The sequence below is a fragment of the Xiphophorus couchianus genome, chromosome 7, assembly GCF_001444195.1.
Source record: "Xiphophorus couchianus chromosome 7, X_couchianus-1.0, whole genome shotgun sequence".
Lineage (NCBI taxonomy): Eukaryota > Metazoa > Chordata > Actinopteri > Cyprinodontiformes > Poeciliidae > Xiphophorus > Xiphophorus couchianus.
In genome coordinates, this window is record NC_040234.1 from 23,681,706 (window position 1) to 23,705,605 (window position 23,900).

At 40.4% G+C, this 23,900-nt stretch overlaps 1 protein-coding gene and 1 long non-coding RNA gene across 3 annotated transcripts in view; both read left to right on the top strand.

Moving 5' to 3' along the window:
- cntn4 (contactin 4) overlaps positions 1 to 23,900 on the top strand; it is a 227,757-nt gene that overhangs the window by 78,174 nt on the left and 125,683 nt on the right. For both annotated transcript variants that reach the window (XM_028023527.1, XM_028023528.1), the window contains exons 3-4: positions 7,344 to 7,476; positions 19,069 to 19,244. In XM_028023527.1, the coding sequence (XP_027879328.1) occupies positions 7,344 to 7,476; positions 19,069 to 19,244 (309 nt within the window). The remainder of the gene's footprint in view (positions 1 to 7,343; positions 7,477 to 19,068; positions 19,245 to 23,900) is intronic.
- On the top strand, positions 1,241 to 1,703 carry LOC114148324 (uncharacterized). The gene is made up of 2 exons (XR_003596248.1): positions 1,241 to 1,464; positions 1,533 to 1,703. It is a non-coding gene; the product is annotated as an uncharacterized LOC114148324 (long non-coding RNA).

Genomic DNA, 23,900 nt, shown 5'->3' on the forward strand with positions numbered 1-23,900 from the left:
TGAGATGGGTTTCCAGCTATCAGGATTAGAGGAGCTATGCTTAGAAATCCCTTGAGAAGGAATTCACAGCGGGGTTCGACTAGACTAGACTAGATGATGTGCTAGGTTGCTAAAGCTTAGTGTGAAAGTTGCTTCCAGCGAGCAGACTGCGGATGTAGGAAAGAACTGAAGAAGGGAAGCTGTAGGAATGCTTTGCACGGAGGCAGATGTGGGAGTTATAACTGGACCTGGAGGGGCAGACTGGCTGCCTGTGATCTGCTGTAATATGATTAAGTTGTACAGATACATGAATCCTGCTTAACTAATTAATTAATTAATGCAACTACGGATGAATGCATGGATGTAATTCTCGAAATCCTGGAGTGTTTTTATCTTATGCTGGGGGCAATGAGACGAAGTTGGATCGCTAAATAATAGGGGCCTGTAAATCCCCCCCAAAAGCTCTTTAGAGAACGCAAGGAAAAGGGTAGAATAAGTCAGGATTCCTACTGCGCGGTAGACTACAGCACGTACACGAGACCGAGAGTCGACGTCGGGCCGGAGTTTAGTTTCCTGCCAATGAGGATCGCCATACGTCCTGCTCCAACGGGTGGTAGCGACCGACAGAAGGGGATTACCGAAACGCTTTTAGGTAATCGGCCACATAACAGGGAAGTTAGATCTTCGTAAGCCGTATTGCCAGCGACGGTCTGGCTTGGTGGTAAGCAGTCGGATTATCGGAGAACGGGAGGCTTGTTTTATACGAGCGAGCTTTGTGGTCGGCTACGACTAGCTCCTGCGGTAATTACTGACCATCCATTTACCAGAAGAACGCTGGCTGGTTTTATTCCGTCGCGTGTATCGAACTGACGGCTGTACAGATGACGCTGACCACCTAGCGCGCATGTCTGCGTACTAACTGTGTGTATGCCTCCTTGATATGGGTCGGAACCAATGGATGACGAGGAAAGAAAGCTGTCAGAGCGAGCGGCGTTGTGAACTATGAATCACTTGAAAAAGGACTCGTGAAGTTCGGATCGCTGTGCAGGTGAAGCTGACTGTTCGAGGGTGGAGGTTAAGATTGACGACTGGAAAGTACGCAGATGAGATCCGGTCTGCTGGCTGCAATGAAGCTGCAAAATTAGAGAGCCTACGAGCGGCTTCTGATGATCAGACTACTCAGGGTGCGACATTGGCCCGACTGAGGGGGAAGGAGAACCATCCTCCCGGCTTTGTGAACCAGGATCGGCCCTGTGATTGATGGAGCTGCTAAGGTGTGTGTGCGTGACTGGTTCTCCCCGTGTATGTCGGCTGCCTGAGTGGCTTGTGTTCCTGATTGCTCAACTGAGATCGTCAAGCCATCTACGGTCAATGGCTGGGATTGCGGTTGTTGTGGATGCTGGACCTACTAATGAAGCCATTCGTGTTTTCCTGCAGCATTGTTACGTTTCCACCTGGTTCACCAGATGATAAGCGCCGATCTAGGTAGGCTGTGTCTCTGCTCTCGGGTAATCTACCTGCTGGGTCCATAGTTAAGGTATTTTCTCTTTCAGACACCTGATGACTGCACCATTTTGGAGCTGCAGCGCTCGGACGCTCTGCCGTCTGTGTGGATGGGCTGCTTGAATGGATCTGGAGTAGAAGGGGGGCAGTTGGGTGGGCAGCACGGCTTTTTTTTTTTTTTTACCAGAAAAGAGGAATTGTAAATAAAAGATTGCCCATAACTCCGTTTGTTTTCAGGTGCGTTTTATATGGAACTTTAGGCGGATCCCCTCTACTAGTCATGAAAAGCTTTAAGAAAATGGTGCTGAGATTAGGAAACCAGCGGTAGCTGGGGCGGAGGCCAGAATGAGCTGAAATGCAAACTGGAACTACTGACAGAATTTGGAGCGATCTTAGCAACAGAGGGCAGAGAGGGCTACGGCGGCCTGAGCGGGGAACTAACGGAACGAGCTAGTCGCGACCCTGGAAATGCCAAGACTGACCGGCGATAGGAGGCGTGGTAAACATGAGTTAAAGGCAGAGACGTAAAGCGAAGGGAGAATGAACGAGTCAGGAGCAGGTACGTCTTACCTAGACGACGCCCGATGGGCGCAAATGAAGCTGCGGGTTGATGAGGCTGACAAGCCAGCTGCGAGCCGAGATAGGTGGAGGTGAGCGTAGCGGTCTGATGCGACGTCCTCTCGGAGGTGAACTGGGAGAGACGATCGGGCAACGGATCGAGTCCATGGTGGGACGAGCAGGAAGAGCCGACGTGCGTCGGTGCAGCCACGGCGGATCGTGGAGACAACCAGCGCTTGCTGCGGGGGATAGCGCCAATGAGCCGCAGCAGCCTATGGTGAGCCGGAGCGGGGAACCGGGCAGATAGCTGAGGACTGCGACGTCAACGAGGGGAGGACGGAAAATTCCGGCTCGTCGTCGCCGATGGAGGCCGAAGGAAGGCGTGATGAGGGCGGTTAGATTGGTGAGGAGTAGCGGGGAGTCGACAGGAGCGCAGCCGGTCGGTGAAGGATACTCCCTGGATCTGGGCGGACGGAAGGCAGCTGAAATTTGTTGACTGAATGTCGGAGAGGTAGGAGAAGCGTTCACGTAGGTTCGAAGCACGGCTGACGAGCAGGAAGACCCCAGGGTAGCTTCGGCTTTTGAAGGTGTCTTTGGACGACGATTGGCTGGAGCGGCGTGAAGCTCCGGTCCGGATTGGCTGCGGTCGGGCGTAGTGATTAGATGATGTGGTGAAGCTGGTCGAGTCTCCCAGTTTGAATTTTCGTCAAGGCTCCATGATAGTACAAAATATCACAATAAAATTTCATGTCGCCCACCTCTAGTTTACAGACACCAAGTCAGCTGGTATCTCTTTAAAGCTGCAACAAATTATTTGTTTTCTCATTATATAACTTTAGACAGTTTTTGTAGAAATTGACTGTTTTGCAAAATTAAAAATAATATTAAAGGGAACTGATTGCAAATAATAATAATAAATTCATTTTTTGTAGTTCTTCAAGCTAAAAAAAAAAAATAAAACATCCAAGACTTTCTGAGTCGTCTGGAACAGAAAAATATCCAACAAGTAGTTTGAAAATAAACTGATTAAAGGAGTTGAAGAAATCCTGTAGCTTCAGTTTTGTTTCTACATTCAGCTTCAGCTTTAAAGCGTCAAGTCGAAAAGTATTCGCCATGCCTGACAGGTGGGCAAAACTGCTGTTTTGCTGCTTCCGTTTTCAGCTTCGCTTCTACCTTTAGATTGTCACCATTAAGAATCTGAACTAGATAAGTTCATATTCTTTGTATCTCTAACAGTCAGTGAGTGAGACACAGAGGTAAAATTAAGAGAAAAATTAACCTAATCACTTTTTTCCCCAAAGATAGGAAAAACCGGAGTACCCGGAGAAAACCTATGTATTGAGTTTAAGGAGTGTGTCCATAAAGTATGTCTCCAACAGTCAGTGAGTGAGAGACAAAGGTAAATTTAAAAGACACCAATTAAACTGATCACTTCTTTAGGCTACCATTCGAGTTTTTCCTCCAGAATGGTAGGAAAACCGGAGTACCCGGAGAAAACCTATGCATCCCATTTAAAGAGTGTATGGTAGAAAGAAACACAATGTTCAGTACAGGTAGGGATGCAAGTTATTAATTAATGAGTTAATCTAAAGTTGATTAGATTAAAAGAAAATTATGGTTATGACCAAACTGCAAGAATAAATAAGTCGAAGCAAACATTATTAGTTAATACAAGAGGCGTTTACGAACTGTCCATCCATCCATCTCCTTCCGCTTCAGATCGCATAAGTTAATAAGTTCATATTCTTTGTATCTCTAACAGTCAGTGAGCGAGAAACCAAGGTAAATTAAAAAGACACCAATTAGCCTAATCACTTTTTTCCCCTAAGATAAGAAAAACCGGAGCACCCGGAGAAAACCTATGTATTGAGTTTAAAGACGGTGTCCATTTAAAGAGTTTCTCCAACAGTGAGAGACAAAGGTAAATTTGAAAAAGACCAATTAAACTAATCACTTCTTTAGGCGACCATTTTTGCTATTTTTTCTCACCTCTGTTTTCCCTGAGGTTCCTGCCTGCTGGTGTAAATTGTGGCATTTCAGGCTTCCTTTGTTGAGGGGGTGTTGGCTTTAGCAGCTTTATCTTTCCTGGTGTTGTCAGGAGGTCTTTAAAATCTGGCAATAACTTGCCTTCACTCAGGCGCAAAGTTCTTTGATTTTGAACCGATTTTGTTTTGGGTGGCTGGTGGGTTGATGAATTAATAAATGGTAGATATTCAATTCGTCGTTTAGTTATGTCGTTAGTTTTGCTTTCAATTTTAGGTCGTACCACAGCAATATTATTTTTTGCCCTAGCCATTTCGCTAATTGTGGATTCCTTCAAATCCTCGTATTCTCTTCTCTCACTGGTGGACACTTTTCTGGCCTCTTGGTCGGTTTCTTCTTTAATGTGATCTTGATCCTTGGGCCTGTTTTTGGTTCGTGCCTCTGTCTGAAAATTGAAAGATGTATGTGGTCTCTTCTGCTCTCTAAAATCAGATGCTTTGGGTTCAACACTTTTTTTTACCACCTCAGCCTCTCTCTTTGGATGTGGGAACCTGGGGGGGCACTTACCTTGTTCCTCCAGGAGTTTATGCAGCTGGCGATCTTTTCTTGTCAAACATTCTTGTAATGCCCTGCTCTTCTGCTTTTCCTTGACTAATGCCTGGTTATCCATCAGTACTTCAAACGCTATCTTAGTTTTCTCTATAGCTTCCTCCCTTGGAGTTTTTAAAAGATTTTTTACAAGATTTTTATTTTCCTTCTCTGCCTCCATTAGCTTCTTTTCCAGAGCTTTTATTGTGGCCTCAAGAACTTTGGACTTTTCCTTCTCTTTCATAATTTCAATGTTCTTCATACCAATGTCGTTTTTCTTTCTGGACAATTCGTGCTGAAGTTTCTCCACTTCACTTTCATGCTTTTCACCCTTGACTGTGAATGCTGTAATTTGCAACATCACTTGTTTTTTTTCATCCAATGTCTTCTCAACTTGCAGTTTTGATTCCCTCTCAAGGTTTTTCAAAGAGGTTTGAAGATCTTTGACTTTACCTTGGTAGCTTATTACCTCAGACCACAATTGATTCCTGTGGGATCTCTGGTTCTCTATCTCTTGTTTTAACTTTGGGATCACCTGATTTTCCAGGTCATTGTTTTTCTTGATAGATGTGTTTAGCTCTTTGTTGAGTGAATCAATGTTCTCATTTAGAAGCTCAATTTGTTCATTAGCTTTTTCCAAGTCCTCCTGCAGTGTGTTCTCCTTAATAAGTATCGCAGATCTCTCTTTTAATCTTTGCAACCAATCCACAAGCACGATGACCAATTCATCTCTGGTCATTCGTTTAATTTGGTGCTCTGTTAATGAATCAGTATCAGATGACGACATTTTGACTGTCCAACTGATCGATCAGAAAAGCTACGAAAAAATGCAAAGTTAAATCCAATAGGGAAAAACCAACGTCCGTTCTGCTGCTTGAGATCTGCAAGTTTGATTCAGATGCAGGATATTCAAGGATATGATGTCCCTTATGACATGATAACACTGTGACATCATCAGATTCCATCAGTCAAATAATCTGCAATGTTGCTAGGCAACAGCAAAGCCAGCTCACATTCTCCAGCCTCCTGGGAGGCTATATCCTGACTACCAGGCACTGCACACTATTAAATCTATGATTTTTATCATCATATTTTTTAATCATTATTTTAAAATCTTGCCATGTAAACCAGGCATTAGGCAAAGGAGAAAGTAAAACAATGAAAATAATCTTAGCAAAATAAACAATTTTGATTATCCTAATTGACCTATAAAAATATTCTCAAAGGAAAAACAGAAAAGGTAACATATCTTTGTAAACAATGTATTTAAATATGTTTCCAAACATATGCCTGCATTTTTGGCTGCATTAAGATGCTGTGTACATTACCATGAATTGAGTTACAAACAGGAGTAAAACAATATCACAAAATATAAAAGTTAAAGTGAGAAGGTCATGAATATGCAAATTATAGTATGACATCATGAAGTGACATTTTGTGCCTAGTTTAGCATGCGCCAGTTAAATTCCCCCGGGAAGAGTTGGCAGGACCAACAGTTATTTAGTATTCTCCAGGCAGGATGCCCCTCGCTCCACACACACACACACACACACACACACACACACACACACACCCGCTCACCCCCTCACACGCATACACATCATCTTAAAAATACAAAACTCCATGGTTGTGGTCAAGTTAGGTCAGACAAAAGCAGAGATGCAGATATCCGTGTTCACACAGTAATTGGGTTTTACTACATGTCTAAGATATTAGCTTAGACCACCATTAGCTAATTCAATTTTCATAATGAAACACAGACCATGCTGACCATGCTGTCTGTTCCCTTTACTGTCGCATTTCAAACTTTAATTTTATTATTCTGTTAGAATAAGAAAGATGTTGAGCGGCAGCGACAGATGCAATTCTATCAAACTAAAAACAAGCAACAACGTGATTCCTTAAATGTTCGCCATATTCACTTAATCTGAAGGTGTTCTTTTTACTTTTTTCTTCATATATTTTAACTTAACCTAGGGGTGCAATAATACATAAAAATCAGTTTGGTGAACACCTGGGTTTTAAAATCACATTGTATTGAATATTCACACATTCATTCTGTATAACTAGGGAATAAAACAGGCTGAGTTACATAAAGGGGCACTGAAGGAAAAAAAAAAACCTTTTCGCCCGCACAAGTTTTTCTTTTTTCTTTTTCTTCAGTCATAGTTACCTGGATTAAATGGAAGCATTTTTTTATTCTGAAATTTTACAATGGTTTTTTGATTGGAATAAATGGTTACAAAACTTTTCAGCAGAAAGACTTTTCTTTTTTTCATTTTCAGTTTGTTCAGGCTTAGTCTGAGTTGAGTTAAGCAGCCCACATAGGAATCATTTATACTGTCATTTACAGCATAGAGGTTAAACAAAATAAATGCAAGTCATGTGGGCAGATAATCCTAACATCTAATCCAATAAAAGAGAAAAGGACACATAAAACAGGCTAATGACTGTATCTTTCCAGGCCATTGTTCAACCTAAATTAGACTCTATATCCTATTACCACCTAAATAGGTCCTGAAGACACGTCTCACTTCAAATCCTTTCCCTGTGCGCCTCTGAGTCGTGACAGGCACTTTAAATTGATATGCTTTGTCTGCTTGTGGTTTTGCCCTCTGAGAGACTTAAGGCAGCATCATCTGCTTACTGCCACTGACTAATTGGCTGTTTTGCAAACAGGCCGCCACGCAGGTTCATGATCAACCGTGTTGTGTTTCCTTGTGGTCCCACAGAGAGCGGCGTCCTGCAGAGTCCCGCATTCACCAAGCAGCCAGGCAGCATCGTGTACCCTGTGGAGACGGTGGGGACCAACAGGGAGGTGGTGTTCAGCTGCGAGGCCCAGGGAAGCCCACCTCCCACGTACCGGTGAGTCTCACACCGAGGCGCCTCCGATCCTCCGTTGTCACTGGCTGGCTATCCTGACGCTCCAAATATCAACACACTGCTCACAAATGTCTCTTCCTTCACATTTGTTCATCTCCGAATAGCAATAAAAAGAAACTAATGGAAAATGAAGTAGTCATAAAACCTGCAGCAGACTCAGACAGTGTCTGAACTCCTCAGGCTGGCAGACAGATCACGTCTTTACCCATTAACTGCTGCCGCCCAACACGTTACAGCTTTTCTTTTCCCGTCAAAAACAAACTGGATGACCGGGCAAGTGTGTTTTTATGTTTGTTCTTTTACCACTAACACTTGCCAAGACAATAAGTTTATCTGAGAAAAAACATTTTAGAAACTCTGCTGCAAAAGAAATGCTTGTACTTTTTTCCACGTTTTGCCACATTGTAACCTCAAACATCAACACATTAAAATGTGTGGGAGCTTTTTAAGCAGACTAGACGAGGATCATTTGTAAGCACTGTGAGAATGCAGCTAACCATTAGCTGCTAATGCATTAACTGCTAATGATGCTAAAGTTAGCATTTGCTTTTCTGTTGTTTAATTAGCCTGGACTTTTTTGGAATGGATATTCTAAACTGAATAGAAAAATCTTTAAAACACAGTTTCAGATTAGCAAGTTCTTCTAATTGGAAAAGTTGTAAAAAAATGTTTTTTTAATTTGCTTTTTGAACATCTTAGAAAACGAAAAGCATAGAAACAAAATATCTTCAAGTCGAAGCAGTTCAGCTGAACTTTTTGACACTGATTAGATTCTTTTGAGACAGTGAGTAACTCATAAAACAAATTCCTAAACAAATTAGATTTTTAGTTTTCAATCAAAACATTCTCATTTCAGTATCTATCACCAGCTCCTTTGGCGTGGGAAACAGTGTGCTTAACAGTTTGGCTGAAAAGAAAATGCAGATTTTTATAATTGGTTAATAACCAATTTTTCAGCATTGACAAGCTGAAAAATATGCCAGTATTGTTTCAAATTACTCTAACCAAAGCCATTCAGATCAGAGCTTACATTATTGAAAATGATTACCCATCACTTATTAAGGGTAGTAAGCCAACTTAGTCAAGGTGTTATTTGTTATTCCACAACGTCTGTGGATTAAATCATCAAGAAACCTCAAAAGTCACAAAAAGTCTTGACTTTTAGGCAGGTTTTGAAGATGGTGTATCAGTATGTACATGACGGTTCACATGAAGAATAGAAACATTTGCCAGAGCACACAGGGGAAAAAAACACTACATTTCTGAGAACATTAGTGATTTATGTTGCTTTGTCAATTATAGTTAAAGTCATGAAGAAACCAGCCCAGGCTTTAAGTAGCAGTTTGGGAAATTTTAAAATAGTAATTAACACAAACAAAATATATTTATCAGTTGTAAAAGTACTTAGACAAATCCTGGAACAGATTTAGTTAGTTGTGATTATCTGCAGAGTGGACGACAGTTATCACTGCAATGTATGTTGCTTGGCTTCTGGACAAACATTTCCAAACCTCTTAATATGGAAAGTCTGAGATGTTTTTTTTTATCTCTATCTTCTCTCTTCATTTCTATATCTGTCTTTTTTTAATCTGTCCCTCTCATTTTCTTTCTTTTTCTCATCTTTTATCTGTTTCTGCCTCCACCTTTCAGTCCTTTTCTACACCATCTTTCTCTCCCTCTATCTTGTACATTATGTATTTACCTACCAGGCTCAGTCTTGTACAGCCAGGTGGGAGTTTTTCACCCCGGCAGCCAAGCCAGGTCAAATTTGGCTGGATTGCTTCGTGTCCGGTGCAGGGCATGAAGCAGTTGAGCTGTCCTGTATAATTAATTATACGCCGTATGTATCAGAAGGAGAGCCACTCCTGCTGCTACTCGCTCCAGAGGAGGGGCTGTTAGTAAGGACATAGTGAGGATGGATGTAACTTGAACACTCACCAATACTACATGCTGCCATCTCCCTGGGGGGCGAGGCTATGCTCATTTAAACTTATTTTACTTTCTTTCTTTTCGGCTCAGGGAAGTTGAGTTAAGTAAGATGATAATAATATTTACAGCTAAATGTGTTATTAGAGACTTCCATGTTTAAATTGGAAGGAAATGTTAGCATGTCACATTTTACAGTTGATTTGGGGAGGTGGACATTTGTTGTCATTAGGGATAAATGCGTGAGGGTTTTTAAGAACATCTTGCGGGTTAAATTTAACTGACCGAAACCTCCAGGATCCCTGAATGTCGGAACCATTTCCCCAGTAATTAGATTAGGTTTGTATGGTTCTCATTATCATAAGCTTCCTCAATTCTTTTTTGCTTTACTGTGGAGCTAATGGCTGCAAAGCAGAAAAACTGTCCATGTGCCGTAATATCATGCAGAGTATATTTTAATTATGCCCTTGGATTCAGCTTTCCATTCAGCGTGAATGAAAACGCTCTGGGCTTTGTTTCCTGATGAGGCAAACAAGACAGTCTTGGCTTGTTAGCTGCAGCTCGGAAAAAGACTTACACATCCTCTCGAATCATGCCTGACCCGATCAGGATCAGAAAAATGCATCTTGTGGATTGTGTTTGTGATGATTAGTTTTTTTTTTGACCCCCTGCTGAAAACATGTGTTGTGTGTTTGTAGCTTAGGAGCTCATGTTAAGAGCCGCATGCATTCACCCAGTTCAAAGTCTTTCTTCTCTCTTTATTCCTCCCTAACGTGGACCAATAGTGGAGTGAATGCGTGCTGTGTTGTGTTTTGTTCAGGTAAAGTTCAAGTCAATCATGTTTGCTTTCAGAAATGACCAGGGTGAGATTTGAAAGGATTGGTACGTTTATTGCTCGGGACTTAGCCAGCTTACAGGTTGACCTCATCAGCCGTTTCCTTTCAGGGTGGCCTTCCTTCCAGACCTGCTGCTGCCTCCCAAACGTGTTACAACAAGCAAATGAGAGCGAAGGCACACTCAGCGTTCGTTAATCGTCCTCATTCACCAGGAAGCCGTGACAAAGCTCTACTCAAAAAAGATTAACCAGAATTTTCACACACCCGTCGTCAGTTATAGAAAGCCTGAGTAAACATGAGAAGCAGGTTTAAAATTATTTCATTAATTATGGGAAAATTGCTATCATTTTTTTTCTATTTAATTTTTATTGGTATTACAATAAATTTGCACATGTATTATGTACATTGTTTAGTCTTTGACATTTATGGTAAAACAACAAGAAGAAGAAAAATCACAAAACAAATTAATGAAAAGGAGAAAAGGAACAAAAATATATCAAAACTCGGGGGGAGGAGATAATTATTTTCATACAAAATCTGATTTTACTGCTTTTATATAAACAATGTGTTCAATCCAAATCTACAGAGAGGTTTGCTTCTCCCTAACATATGCATCATGTCCATCCAGTTCTCCTTATTTGGTGTTTCTTCCTTTGAACCATTTTCTCATTATTCTCCTTTGTGATCCTCTGGGCCAGTCCACTGGAGACCGTGACTAAGTGTTTTCCCAACTATAGAAACTAAAGTGTGGATAACAGCATCTCCACCAGAACAGCAAAACAGTTCCCATTTATAAACCGTGGCTCACTATTGAGCTGGAGCAACTGGTACATAAGAGAAAAAGAGCAAGCAGAGAGGGAGACAGTGAATTGTAGAAGACTTTATAAAAGAAATTTAAAGTGAAGATCAGAAACAGCAGTAAAAGCGACGTGTGGTCAGTGATGAAGGTCACAAGCTTCAGTCAGGAGGAGGATCAGATCAATGGAGGTCTGGACATTGAAGACAATTTGATGCCTTAAGAATCTGCTGGACTAAAGACCTCATAATATGTGAGCTTGTATGTCTGACTAGGTGATCAGCAGCAGAGGAACCCCACAGAGGATTGTCATCTCACAATTCATTTTCACTCTGTACACCTCTGACTACTAGAAAATGTAGACTTCCTGTCATCTGCAGAAATACTCAGATAACTGCAGATACGGCAGCACACCTGCTTGCACATGTCGCTCCACTTCTACTTGAAGTAGCTCATATAAGGCAGCTGCCATCCGGCCTCTCGCTGCCAGCGGGATCCAGTCATGGATGGAATTTCAACCACATCACTGCATTCTGCTGGATTACACGAAATGACTGGCCAGATCTGTCCACCGTCAAGCTCCTTTACTCTCATCATATTTAGTTGTTGGTGTGATTAAACGTCATAAGTACACACAGTATGTGGAGAAAAACCAGTGGAGAATTAAACCTGGATAGAACATGTTGTCAAAGAAGTCTCCTCACATTAATCAGATTTACAAGCCAGCTCATTTGTTTTTCATTAGAGAAGTTTTGAGAGATATTAAGCATCTAAATAAAATTTAAAAAATGGAAAAATTTAATTTTTAAAATCAAACACTTGAAGAATGTGTAAATAAAATCTTAGTAGAATCACAAAAATCTGTTCTTTGAATTTTCACATAAAGAGAGTGGACCGCTAGAAAAGCAGGAAGTGGACTATAGTGCAGGGAATTCTGGGTAATTACAACCAAAGGAGTGAAAGTCTAGCCCTGGTCGGAGAAATGGCTCATGGTTTTTTATTATACAACCGCTGAAATCTGCCAGCACTCCATTTTTATTTATATTTTGTGAAGAAGGAAGTTATGTTCAAAGTCTTCTTCAAAGGTTTTTGTGTCGTTTCCTTCAGTGGTTAACTGAATCTGGCTGAATGGATTTATTTAGTGAAAACAGGTTTTTATTTATTTATTTGTAGTTAATCTTGAAAATCGTGTATCATTTGCCTTCCATTTCACAGTTGTGTGCTACTTTGTGTTGGTCAATGATCCAGTGCCAACAAAATAAATACATTTTTGTGGTTATTGAAGTCATATCAAACCCCAGGAGAATCTCTTTCTGCCATTCAGCCCAGTTATTTGTGCCTGTGTGTCACCATGGCTACGAGCATTCAAACTACAACTTGACTGTCTGTCTGAGGAGAGATGTAGTTCACCACACTGTACCACTGATTCATAAACCACAGCGAGTCTGTCAGTAAGACCAGCCATGTCCTGATCTGCTGTACTTCCTGTGCTTCCAAATCCACAAAGTGTTTGTTATTGTATTGTAATTTTAACATAATTCTTTTCATTTCTGCCTTTCCATCTCTCTACTTTTTTAATGGGTGTAATTCATTTTGATTAGATGGATGCGGTGTTAGCAATTTCTTCTGCTGCAGTGAAGACCTGAGAGAACCACAAACTAATCCTCGCTGCTTGACGTCCTCATTTCGCCTCGTTTTGCAAAAAAATCTGCCGTAAGCAGATTAACGCCTCAAACTCAGGGTGTAAGCTTTCTGTTTGTAATGATTTTTGTCAGATGATGGATTCAAAGACCTTTGCAGGAAAAAAAAACTGAGTAGTAGTGAAGCAAATTATTCTACAAGAAACACTAACACAGCTCTAAACCAGGGCAGATGGCTCAGAGCATCTCGCACTCAAGGTGGAGAGTCAGTGGGATTTTTTTTTGTTGTGCTTACATTTTTCTTAATAGACTCTCATTTCAGTTTAGGTTTGCTGTGTTTCTCAATAGTGTACACACCTGTTACTGTGACAGGTGTGTTGTGTTTGACACCATGGTAAATCCTTGAACCCTTTATTGTTGAATTTATCACATACAATTCCAATGAAAAACATAAATGTGTAAGAAAAAGTGATAAAGTAAAAAAAATAAAAAAGTTGCAATATCCTTGTTGAATTAGTGCAATTTATTCAATTCAGTTTATTTATGGTACGCCAATTCACAAAACGTCAACACAAGTTATTTCACAAAAAAATAGTTATCTCAATCCAATCATGCATACGTTCCAGTTGATCCCAGGTACCAAACAGTTTATTATTCAAACTGATTAGAAAAAGTTTCTATCTTAGGAAATCCAGCAGCTTGAGCCGAGCAAAGGCAAAATTGGAGAGTAGCAGGAGAAGAAGTCGTCGGTTTGGTCCTGGTTTGCACCTGGCAGCCAGACTGAAACAACGTAGTAAACAAATGGATTTGGATGTGGTGAACATTAGTGAATTACAGATTAAGTACATACTGTTGTACAGCAGAAAATTTTAATATCACTTTATGTGTCAAATTGGGCATTTTGGAAACCTTGCCTAAACTCTGTATTATATGTCATAACCTCTCTATTGTTCTTCTGTTTCATTTAATTTGGATAAATTTATGCAGAGATAATGCTAACATATAATGGTACAATTTGAAAAACCTTTGGAGTTCCTGTACAATCATTCTCAGAGGAAAAGAGTTTTGTAAAAAACAACTTTGTCTCATTTCTACTGTGCACTAGCTTTGTTAACCTTTTCCCAGTAATGCAGAGACTGATATTTCCCAATCCTTGCAAATCTTTCAAGTCTTCCCTTTACTAGGACATGAAATGTTTTCAGATAGACTTTGTGGTTGCAGAAATATACACATTTTATCATGGGAATGCAATCTTTCAAACAGAAAAATAAATCTAGACTTAATCATCAAATGTAATCCTATCACAATAAAAGCTGTGTCATGGGACCTTAATTTAGTGTTAGAACTAAGTCATTAGCAGTAACCTCAATAGTTGTATCTTATTAGACGAGATACAAAGCACTGCAATGACATTTTCTCTTCATACCAAGTAAACAAAATACAGCCAGATTAACATTTGGGCTTTGGTGACAGCTGTTTCTGAGCAGCCAATCAGGTGCAAGACATAAAATACTCTTTCATACAACAGGGTTTCGAGCTAAAATCCATCTCCTTTAACTCTCATAATACAGTGGACACCTGCCTGTTGGTGGCTTGGTGTTGGCAGATTCATTTTTTTTACGGATCAAAACTGCTTATTTTTTTACTGAGCATATCTTAAATATTCACAGAAAATTGCAGCTTGGAGAGCTGTAACATCCAGGCTCAATGCTTCATGGCGTTTGGCTGGTGTTTGCAAGACAGTCAGTCCAGGAGCTCCATTCATTTTTATTGGTACTAATTATGTTTAAACCCAAGAGTAGAAATAAGGTAGACTGTAGATGTCTACCTGCAGAAGTGCCAAGATGGTTTCCACTGTGCATATTGATGAATATTCAGATATATTTGGTGTTTGAATGACTAAAATAGACATTTATGGGTTTTCTTAGGAGGGGTCTCAAGTGTTGTCGTACTTTTGCTTTTTGCAGACAGCTGTGGTCCTTAACCCCCAAGACTACCAGGTATCACGGTAGTCAGGTGTTCTTAGTCTACCAGGCAGAGTCACATCACATCACCCAGTCAGTGTTTCACTAGACAATCTCCTCTTTGACAAGAAAAATGCCGTGTCCTGTCTCAGTATCGCAAGATCTTACACCAGGAGATCTTTGATTCAGTTTTAGCATTCAGTCCGGTTGTGCAACTGATTAACCTGAAATAAAGTTCAGGATATTTCTCAAGTTTGCCCAGAAGGCCATGGGCAAGAGCTGTCCTCAAACCCTCGAGATCTGGGGGAACATTTGGTCCAAATGTGCAAATTGTGTAAGTCAGGTTGACCTAAAAACCTTGAGATTCTGACAGATTAATACTTAAAAAAATAATAAATTCTCAAAATTTCCCACCAAAAGTCCTTCAAAAAGGTAGCAATTTAGCAACACATGTATTTGTTATTTTTTTAACCTACACAGTATTTATGGGATGTTAAATGTAAAAATGTTGTTTTGAAAGCCCTTCATTTTGACCGGGTACATGGAGTTTTAGTATTTACTGTGGATGCAACTACTGGGACAACGCATCAAAGTATCTAAAGCACCAGGACCGAACAGACAGGGCAGCAGTCGAAGCCAGATGGTGTGGTATTTTGTCACAGTTGTACACAGCCTGTTGTTGCATGATTGTATAAAGCATGTGCCTAACAAATGGGACTGCAGTCCTGGCCTGGCTTGCCGTTATAAATCACTGTAAACAGAATTATTAAATTTCTCTCTTCAACATGTGTTTGATGTGTTCCTCTGCTTGGCTTCCCATGGAAGACACACAGCTGACTGCGTCTGGCGGTTCAAAGATCCGCCACATGCTGCGCCGCGCGCTAACTCGTTCTGGAGTGGAAATGTCCTCGAGTTTCACAGAAAGTCTGAACATCGCTGAATAATGAATGCTATGGAAGTGAGAAGACTTGTTATTGGGGCTCTGCAATTTTGCTACAAAGAGGACAATAGCAGTTTTTTTGTGGATAGTTATATTTAACCATGGCCGACACGGACGCACGCTACATGGAGCGTTTAGGGATTGACAACGCCCACTGAGTTAATTCTCATTAATTGGAGAGTAGCAGGAGAATGTAGCAGATCATTCTCTGGAGCGACTGACCCCGGTCCAGTGCGAAGCGTGATCACCTCCCGAGATAAATCACATAATTTTCTGAGACCTAATTGCCGTAACCGTCCTCTCCAATGTTTTAGAAAAAGTCGGATAAAGCGTTGAAGTTGACGACCGGCGAAGAAAATCTCTTGCAGCATTTGGCTTTTCAAGCTGTCACCGATTAAACTGTTTATCTTCTGATACAATGCCGCCTTACTCTGAGCAATTACAGCTGCGTAAAAGGCTGCTTCCGTATTAGATGGAAATCCTTTTCAAAGAGAAAGCGAGACTCCTCTCTGTGTGTCACCTGCTCCTTCCGCTTCCCGCCCGCTTTGCCGCTGTTTTCAGGTCGCAAGGTGTTTGTTTGGCTTGGAAAATATCTTGATTTCTTTCTGTTTGCTGCAAATGAATGGCTGCTGCGGTCCTGTGGGAAAGCATCCCTCTCTCCCGCAGGCTCTGCTCTATTGTGTGTGGTAATAAGGCTCTTGAGAGCGTGCACTTACTTATGGAGAAAGGCCATAAAAGACCATTGTGCTGCACATTTTGCCTATTAAAAGAGAGTCGTCTGTAGCGGCGCCGTGTGAGTGCTGCCATGCTCCGGCCCGCAAGAATTCTGCTGTTTTTGAGACATTTGATTGCAGAGAGGTGGGCAGGCAGCACTCGTCTGACATTGTTTTTCGTGTAATCAGCTCCCGTTCATGCTTTCTATGATGGCCCCGCTCCTGCTCTACAGGCGGCCACGGACATGGCACCAAAAATAGCTGATTTTCTGCAACCCAAGTGACAGATTAGGTCTATTATGCACTGCTTTACAAAGGTATTCATCAGGTTTGTTGGAGAACATTAGAGAACAAGACCAAAGGAACGCTCAAACAGGTCAGTGAGAAAGTTGAGAAGTTTAAAGTAGAGGCCCACAGTCACCTTGGAGGAGCTGCAGAGATCCAGAGCTCAGGTGGGAGAATGTGTTGACAGGTCAGTCGTTAAGCCTGGACAAGAAAAACAAGAGGTTTTTTTTAACTTTTTGTAGTTGAAGGCAATAGGAACAAGATCAGAGTTCATCCTGCACAGGGCATTAGAAAATCTTAATGTTAGTATCAATTTCAACTTTATTTATACATCACTTTGTAAGAGACACGTTGCACCAAACTATTGCACATCAAGAACAGTGAAATAATTGATATCAGTGATAATAAAAAACTATTCACAAGAACCTTACTTCCAGAGCTCCTGAGAAATCTGCATAGGGATTTCCCACAATGTCATTAGCCTTATGATGTAAGTGCACAATAATGAGCAGTTAATGTGCCAAAGGGCAGGTGGAGACACTTTTGCTGAACATAGTGAACTTTCCCATCCACAAGGTTTGCCATAAACCAGGTTGAAGCGATCTTCTGTAAGAATGTGCTCTGGTGAAATAAAAGTTTTCAGTCAACATCCAAAATGCTGTTTGTGGTGGAAATTCACGTCGGCACATCGTCTTGTATTGTGAGGCATGATGGTGGCATCGCCATGGTAACATGGTTAGGGAAGAAAACCTGTTACAGCCAGAGGCAGAACGCAAAACTTTAGACTGGTATCATGAATTTTAGAAGCCACTATACTGTCAAAGATGAACAAAGCACAGCAGTAAAATAACATTATGGTTAATATCTTTTCTGAAAGGTTGTTTGAGCTTAGTGAGACAAAACCTTTATACCAGCAAGAGCCGAGAGAGTCGCAGACCTAACAGCTGCGCACAACTTCTGTTAGCTATTTACAGAGGAGCTTTAACGAAGCCCCATCAAGGTGTTTGTTCTCCCAACAACAGCAGCACAATATTTTCTCAGCTGCACCTGAAATCAAACTGAGACTTAAATGAAAGAAATCAAAGCAGAAACACTCCTCAAAGAAATACCTAGCAAAATCACCAGGATCAAACCTGAACTGCATATTTATTTTAAAAGACGATGTGAGACGATCTTTTCTTGTCTTTCATTTCATAAGCTTAAGTGTTTTCCGGGGGGATTTTATGTGATATGCGCTGCTTTTAGCTATGCATAATTATGAAATAAAGAAGTTCATTCTTCAAAACATTTCTCAAGACGTAATGCTAGTTGATGATTGCTTTAACTACCTATCCCATTTGGATAGGTGGTTGATGTTTTTCAACATTTTTTACAGATAAATGAAAATTATGAGATATATTAGGTATAAAATATAGATTCCCATTTATTAATGACATTTTTCCATTCATCTTTGTTTTGGAGTAACTAAACCCACAAACACTGACCTACTTTTTCTCAAAAGCAACCCAAAGCAATTTCAAACTGTGGGCCTTTTCTTATGTTTTGTATCTACAATAATTTACACATCTAACTATTTTGTTACTTTTAATTAAATTAAAATTGTTTAGTTCATTGTTGATTAAAAAAAAGGCACCAAAAGTTTGTTTTGAGAATGTTATTTAAAAAAATGTACAGTGTTTGTGGCCCCAAGTGCTTTTCACTTAAACAACTTTGGCCCTCATGGCATAAAGTTTGGACACCACTGATTTTGGTATTGTTGCTTGTGTAGGTGGGTGTGCAAAAAATAATATTTTTCCAGCACTTTGTGTTGATCTCTTAGACAGAGTAGTTGGCAGCATAATATGAAAAAATGTGAGAAAACTCCCAGGGTATGAATTCTTTCTCATAATACGGGTTCCAAACCAGGGAGCACCTTTTGGCCCCACTGATGCTTGTCATTGCTTGTAGCCATTTTTCAGAAATGACGGATTTCCTCCCACCTGTGTTTCTTCTTAATAACATACATCTGCATAAGAAACTGGAGAGTCCGCTGCCATTTTAAGTGAATTATACCCCTCGTTGGTCACCCATAACACCAACCATAATCATGCCCACGGCTCTAGAATGCACAAGTGCGAAGGCGAGCTAGCAGGCATTTGTTTTAATTGTCGCGCCATAATGATTAAGTGGAAATTTGATGCAGTTTGACTGGGCTTATGAAAGATGGATGGCCTGCAATGCTATCTGTTCTCCGAGTCAAGTCCTTGGCACCATAACGGTTCACTGCTGCTTACATTAACACCGAGCTGGAGGGCACGATGTCTGGGAACCCACCACCTTTTATTCCTCTCATGCAATCGAACGTACAAGTCACGACGTTCTCATGAGTCGGGTGTTTGTCGTTGCCCCGGTCTGCTTTGAACAGTGTTTTAATGTCTTCATTTCCATGTTAATTTTTTCCAATCTTTCTGGTTCCATTTTTTTGTCTGCTTTAGGTGGAAGTTAAACGGTACAGAAGTCACTCCCAAAGCTGGATCTCACTACAGCCTTTCTGGAGGCAACCTCCGAATCAGCCATCTGAACAAAGACCAAGACGCCGGAACGTACCAGTGCCTCGCCTCCAACTCCTTCGGGACCATCGTCAGCCGAGAGGCCAGCCTAACCTTTGCTTGTGAGTTTTTTCCTCGCCTCTGGGCAAACTTCCTTGGCTTCTGTGGCTGCAAAAAACCCCCAAAAAACAAGATACATTGTTGCAACCGAAGATAACAACGCAAAAAAGTTCTTTAAGTCTTTAAGACACGATTAACATGCTGGGGGGAATTTTTCCCTTGGGTGTCATTAGCACCCGCTGTGTGCTGACTGGAGTTTACACTAGTCAATGCAGCAGATCAAACACCAGGCAACAATAAAGATGTGAAATCATAAACCGAGTTACGGTAATTAAAAGAACTGCCACCGGTGATGCTGGCTGCCACTAAAGAGCTTTTATTTACTTTTTAACTGAATCTGTGATTTTCTGTGGCATTATGTTGCTGTACTCTGAATTTATTAGGTAGGAGGGAGGCAAAAACAGACCTCAAAGCAAGACAATCAGACTGAACGGGCGGACCTCAGAGGACAGTTAGCGGGGCAGCGGTCTCTCTGGGTGGCTGAATTAACTACTAGCCTCCAATAAGCACGTTGCCAAGGGAACAATGAGGTCCAACGGCAAAAACTGAGTTCAGGTGTCTTCTCTTTCCTTTCATAGCTGTATGATGTGAAGGGACTGGCTAGCAGGCAGATAAATCGATTTTTATCAATTAATCAATTATTTTAGTTACATTTTTGGAAAACCGTGTTTGTTTTATACCAATGCAGACCTTGAGTTTCCATAGTTCACAGTGATGTCAGTACGCCCAATGCATACTATCTTTGTTGAAAAACGTGTTTTTCAGCTTTGTCAAATTTTATCTACTGGAATAATGTCATGATTTTACCATTTATATATACTGTATATATATATATATATATATATATATATATATACAGTATATATATAGGTAGAGGAGATAGATTTATTTATCACAGATTATCTGTCTACATAACTAACTGTCACCACAGTGACAGCTTCAACAAATATGTAAACATTTTTTTTTAATAAAATGTACATACTGCAGCTTTAATACAGTGCTGAGTAGCACTTCCTCTACCCAGCGACCAGTCGACTGGCTGATGGAAGCTTGCAGGATGCTCTCCCTGCTTTTCCTCTGCAGGCTACAACATCAGAAACCAAGCTGACGCAGGTGAGATGTTCTCTCTTTCAAAGCCATTTGTTCAATGTGTGGAAAAAGTGCAAATCTCCTGTGGGAAGCATCACATAGAAGAAGTCATCGACTCTCAAAGTGTGATGTCGCAAGTGTCTAAGGACCCATTTATACCTAATTGCAAGCCTGGAGACAGTGATGCAACTGTGAGCATTGACTCTATTGTAATCAAGTATGGAATGCCGGTAAGGCCAAAAGTCATGTGCTTGTGTTTGGTTGTGGGTCTGCTGTAGTCCATATGCAGAGCTCCCTGTACCACAGCAGCAGAAATCCTCTTATCACCCCTCACTTCTCTTTGGTCTCTGTTATGACAAACAAGTCGGTGCCACACAGACTTTGTTCATAGCTGATTGTTCCTGTTTTATTTCTCCATCGAACACAGATAGAATTGGTTTTTATACAGATCCATGTCTCTGTTGAGCTGAGTCTTAATGTAGTCATGAGTGTGTTTTCTGGGTGGGTGAGGAAACTTGTCTCCATATATAGATTTTCAGCGTACAAATTAAAGTGGAAAATTGACCATTGTGTTGATTTTTTATGTTTATTTTTTACATTAGTCTTTAGGACAAGGGAAGCACCTCAAGTGGCTGTTTTTAATCCATAATTGTCAAATTAAATCTCAAAGAAAAATGCAGACTGTTATTAGCCAGAAACACAGTACTGTCTGCTTTGAAATCTGATTGGTCCGCAGTAGAAAAACATTGTAGTTTGGAAAATGACTAGTTTCCAAACCAATTGCTGTCTCTTGTTTTTTCAGACTCATGTTTTGTGATTTGTTGAGATGCATTGAAGAACACCTGCAAAGGTTCAGGAGAGTTTTAGGGAACAGAAAAAAATCTAACTGTCCCTGGACAGTCTGTCGCAGGGCAACACAGAGACAGACAGGACAAACAACCATGCACACACACCTAGGGAGAATTTAGAGAGACCAATTAACCCAACAGTCATGTTTTTGGACTGTGGGAGGAAGCCGGAGAACCCAGAGAGAACCCCACATGCACAGGGAGAACATGCAAACTCCATGCAGAAAGACCCCGGGTCGGGAATCGAACCCAGGACCTTCTTGCTGCAAGGCAACAGTTCTACCAACTGCGCCACTGTGCAGCCTATAGACTCATGTCTGGTAGATTTAAATTTCCATCAGGTGACAGAAGTTAGAAGCAGATAACTTTGACAGTTCTGAAAGTGATAAAACCCAGAATACTTTAATGCAGAATCATCATCCTCAAACTCTTTTATGCTAATGTTTGAAGAACACGATGATGGATTGTTTGACTGATCTCAGGGATTTTAACTGACAGCCCCTACACTCCATATTCCTGGAGCTTCAGTGAGTCAATAACTCCCACTACTGTACGATCATTACTGGTCAGGTGAATTGATGACACTGCCAACAAATGACTGATAACTGCTCAGATTGGATTCTGAGGTTTAGCATTTGGAGACAAGGCCACCAATCTGTCTCAGGCCATTTGTTTGGCCCCCTGGAGCTGTGGAAAGTCAATCCATGACCCCATTCTGCTGGTGGATTTCCACTGTGATGGGATGACAGTTCCATCAATTGTTGGGGCTCTGACCTTACCAGTCTTCAGTTGCTGTCACAGAGGATTGTTCACCGTGTGTATGACTGGGTGTCATCTATCTTCTTTATTACTCGTGGAATAGCTTAATTAACTCCGCACCATGATTGAATGGTGAGGACCCAAGCGAGTAATTTAAAGGGCAACTGGTATTTCTGGAGTGTCATATAATTATTTATAGAAGTTTAAAGAAATCCCAGACAACAAATCTCTACATGAGACTTAAGTTACTTTTAGACAAGGACAGTTTTTAATTACCCCACCTCTGTGTTGTGATGGCTGTCTGCTCAAGGTGGAGCAACAATCATATCCACATAACGTTTAGTTAGTCGTTTACTTAACATATGCCTGACAGATCCACACGTGCTTGTAAACTTGAAGAGTAGCACAGGGGTAAAATGACACTGTTTCAAGAAAACTAACTATTGAGGAGCTCTAATAGTATTTTAGTTCATAGGGTTAAACAAGGTGATTAAAGAAAAACCTGAATTACAGAGTTTCAAAGAGGTCATTAAGTGTCAAACAGGCAGTGGTGGGCTGTCTGTACCAGCAGGGCTTTCTCTGCTAGCCCTAGAAAATTGAAAAGAAAAAGTGTAAAATGTTTTAATCACATTTAATTTTATCTACAATTTAATTTTTATTCTACAAAAGAAATTGGTATCGTTGAGGTTTCACTTTAATTTCCTACTACCCCTTCGTGAAAAATGCCATGTAGGCCTCAGTTGGCATGACTGACAGAATTATCAGCCAATCAAAACTGACATACAATGAGGGTGCGTCCCACAGCCCCAGCTCTAAGTAAAGAGCTTCCTCTACGGTCCCCGTAACTGTAGTGAACTTGGTATTTATAAAATGGCAGCCGCATCCGCTTATTTTAAATAAGCAATAGCTAGAATAATCGAGAAATTTTTCAGGACTTTTTTGTTTATCATTCATTTCAAGCTCTATATCAAGTTGAGATGAGCGCATCAACATAGTGAAGAGTCAGATCAAATATTATTGTTTACTCATTGTTGTGCTTTGAGTACCGTCTGCTTAACTTCAGTATTTCTACTGCGATAGAACTGCTTCAAATCCAATATCTGATGTTAGACTGTTTTACCTAAAGTCGTGTATTTAGGGCTACAGCTAAGAATTATTATAGTCATCGGTTATTCCAGCGATTATTCTGACAATTTATTGATTATTCAGATAAAAAATTGGCACATTCCACAGATTTTTCATTAAACAACTAAAGCCTTTTTATATAGTTTTAGATTGAGATAAACAAATCAATTTCTTTTTAAAATAAGGAAATAAACATTTTATTGCCTAAAATGCAATAACATTTGGATTCCGTTAGTGAACTCTTGCAGTAAATAGGAACTTTATTTATGGTGTCATTTAGTTCAAGCATCTTGATTCAGCTCTTTTTTTGTAGGACAGAAATTGAGAAAATTCATAATGCTTTGCATGCAACATGTTTCAGGAGTTCCCTGAAGTCATTTCTGTGTAGTTAGCCTGGAAAATATATTTCTAAAAATGACTCATCTTCACAGACCTGTTTATCCTTCATGATAATTTTCCCATTTATGCTGACGAAGGATATGTGACCTGAACTAAATCACCCATGTCAATGTCGTAGAAAAACGGGATAAATATTTTATAGTAGAAATAGTTTAGAAACTATAATTAATGTAAAAACTAGAAAATTATCCACGTTTAAAATTTCAGGTGTAATGGTTACTGTAATTAGAATTAGACAAACTGAAATAAACCCGTCATGCTTAACAAAGAGCTAGCAGCAATAAAATTACACTATGAAGAAAACATGTTTTATTAACAAAAACTATCAACATTAAAAAAATATTTTTAAAAATATATCAACTTAACGGAGAAACACTTTTGAAACACAGAGTGAACTACGTTCAGTTCTGGACTGGCCTCTGTCTGGTTGAAGGATGA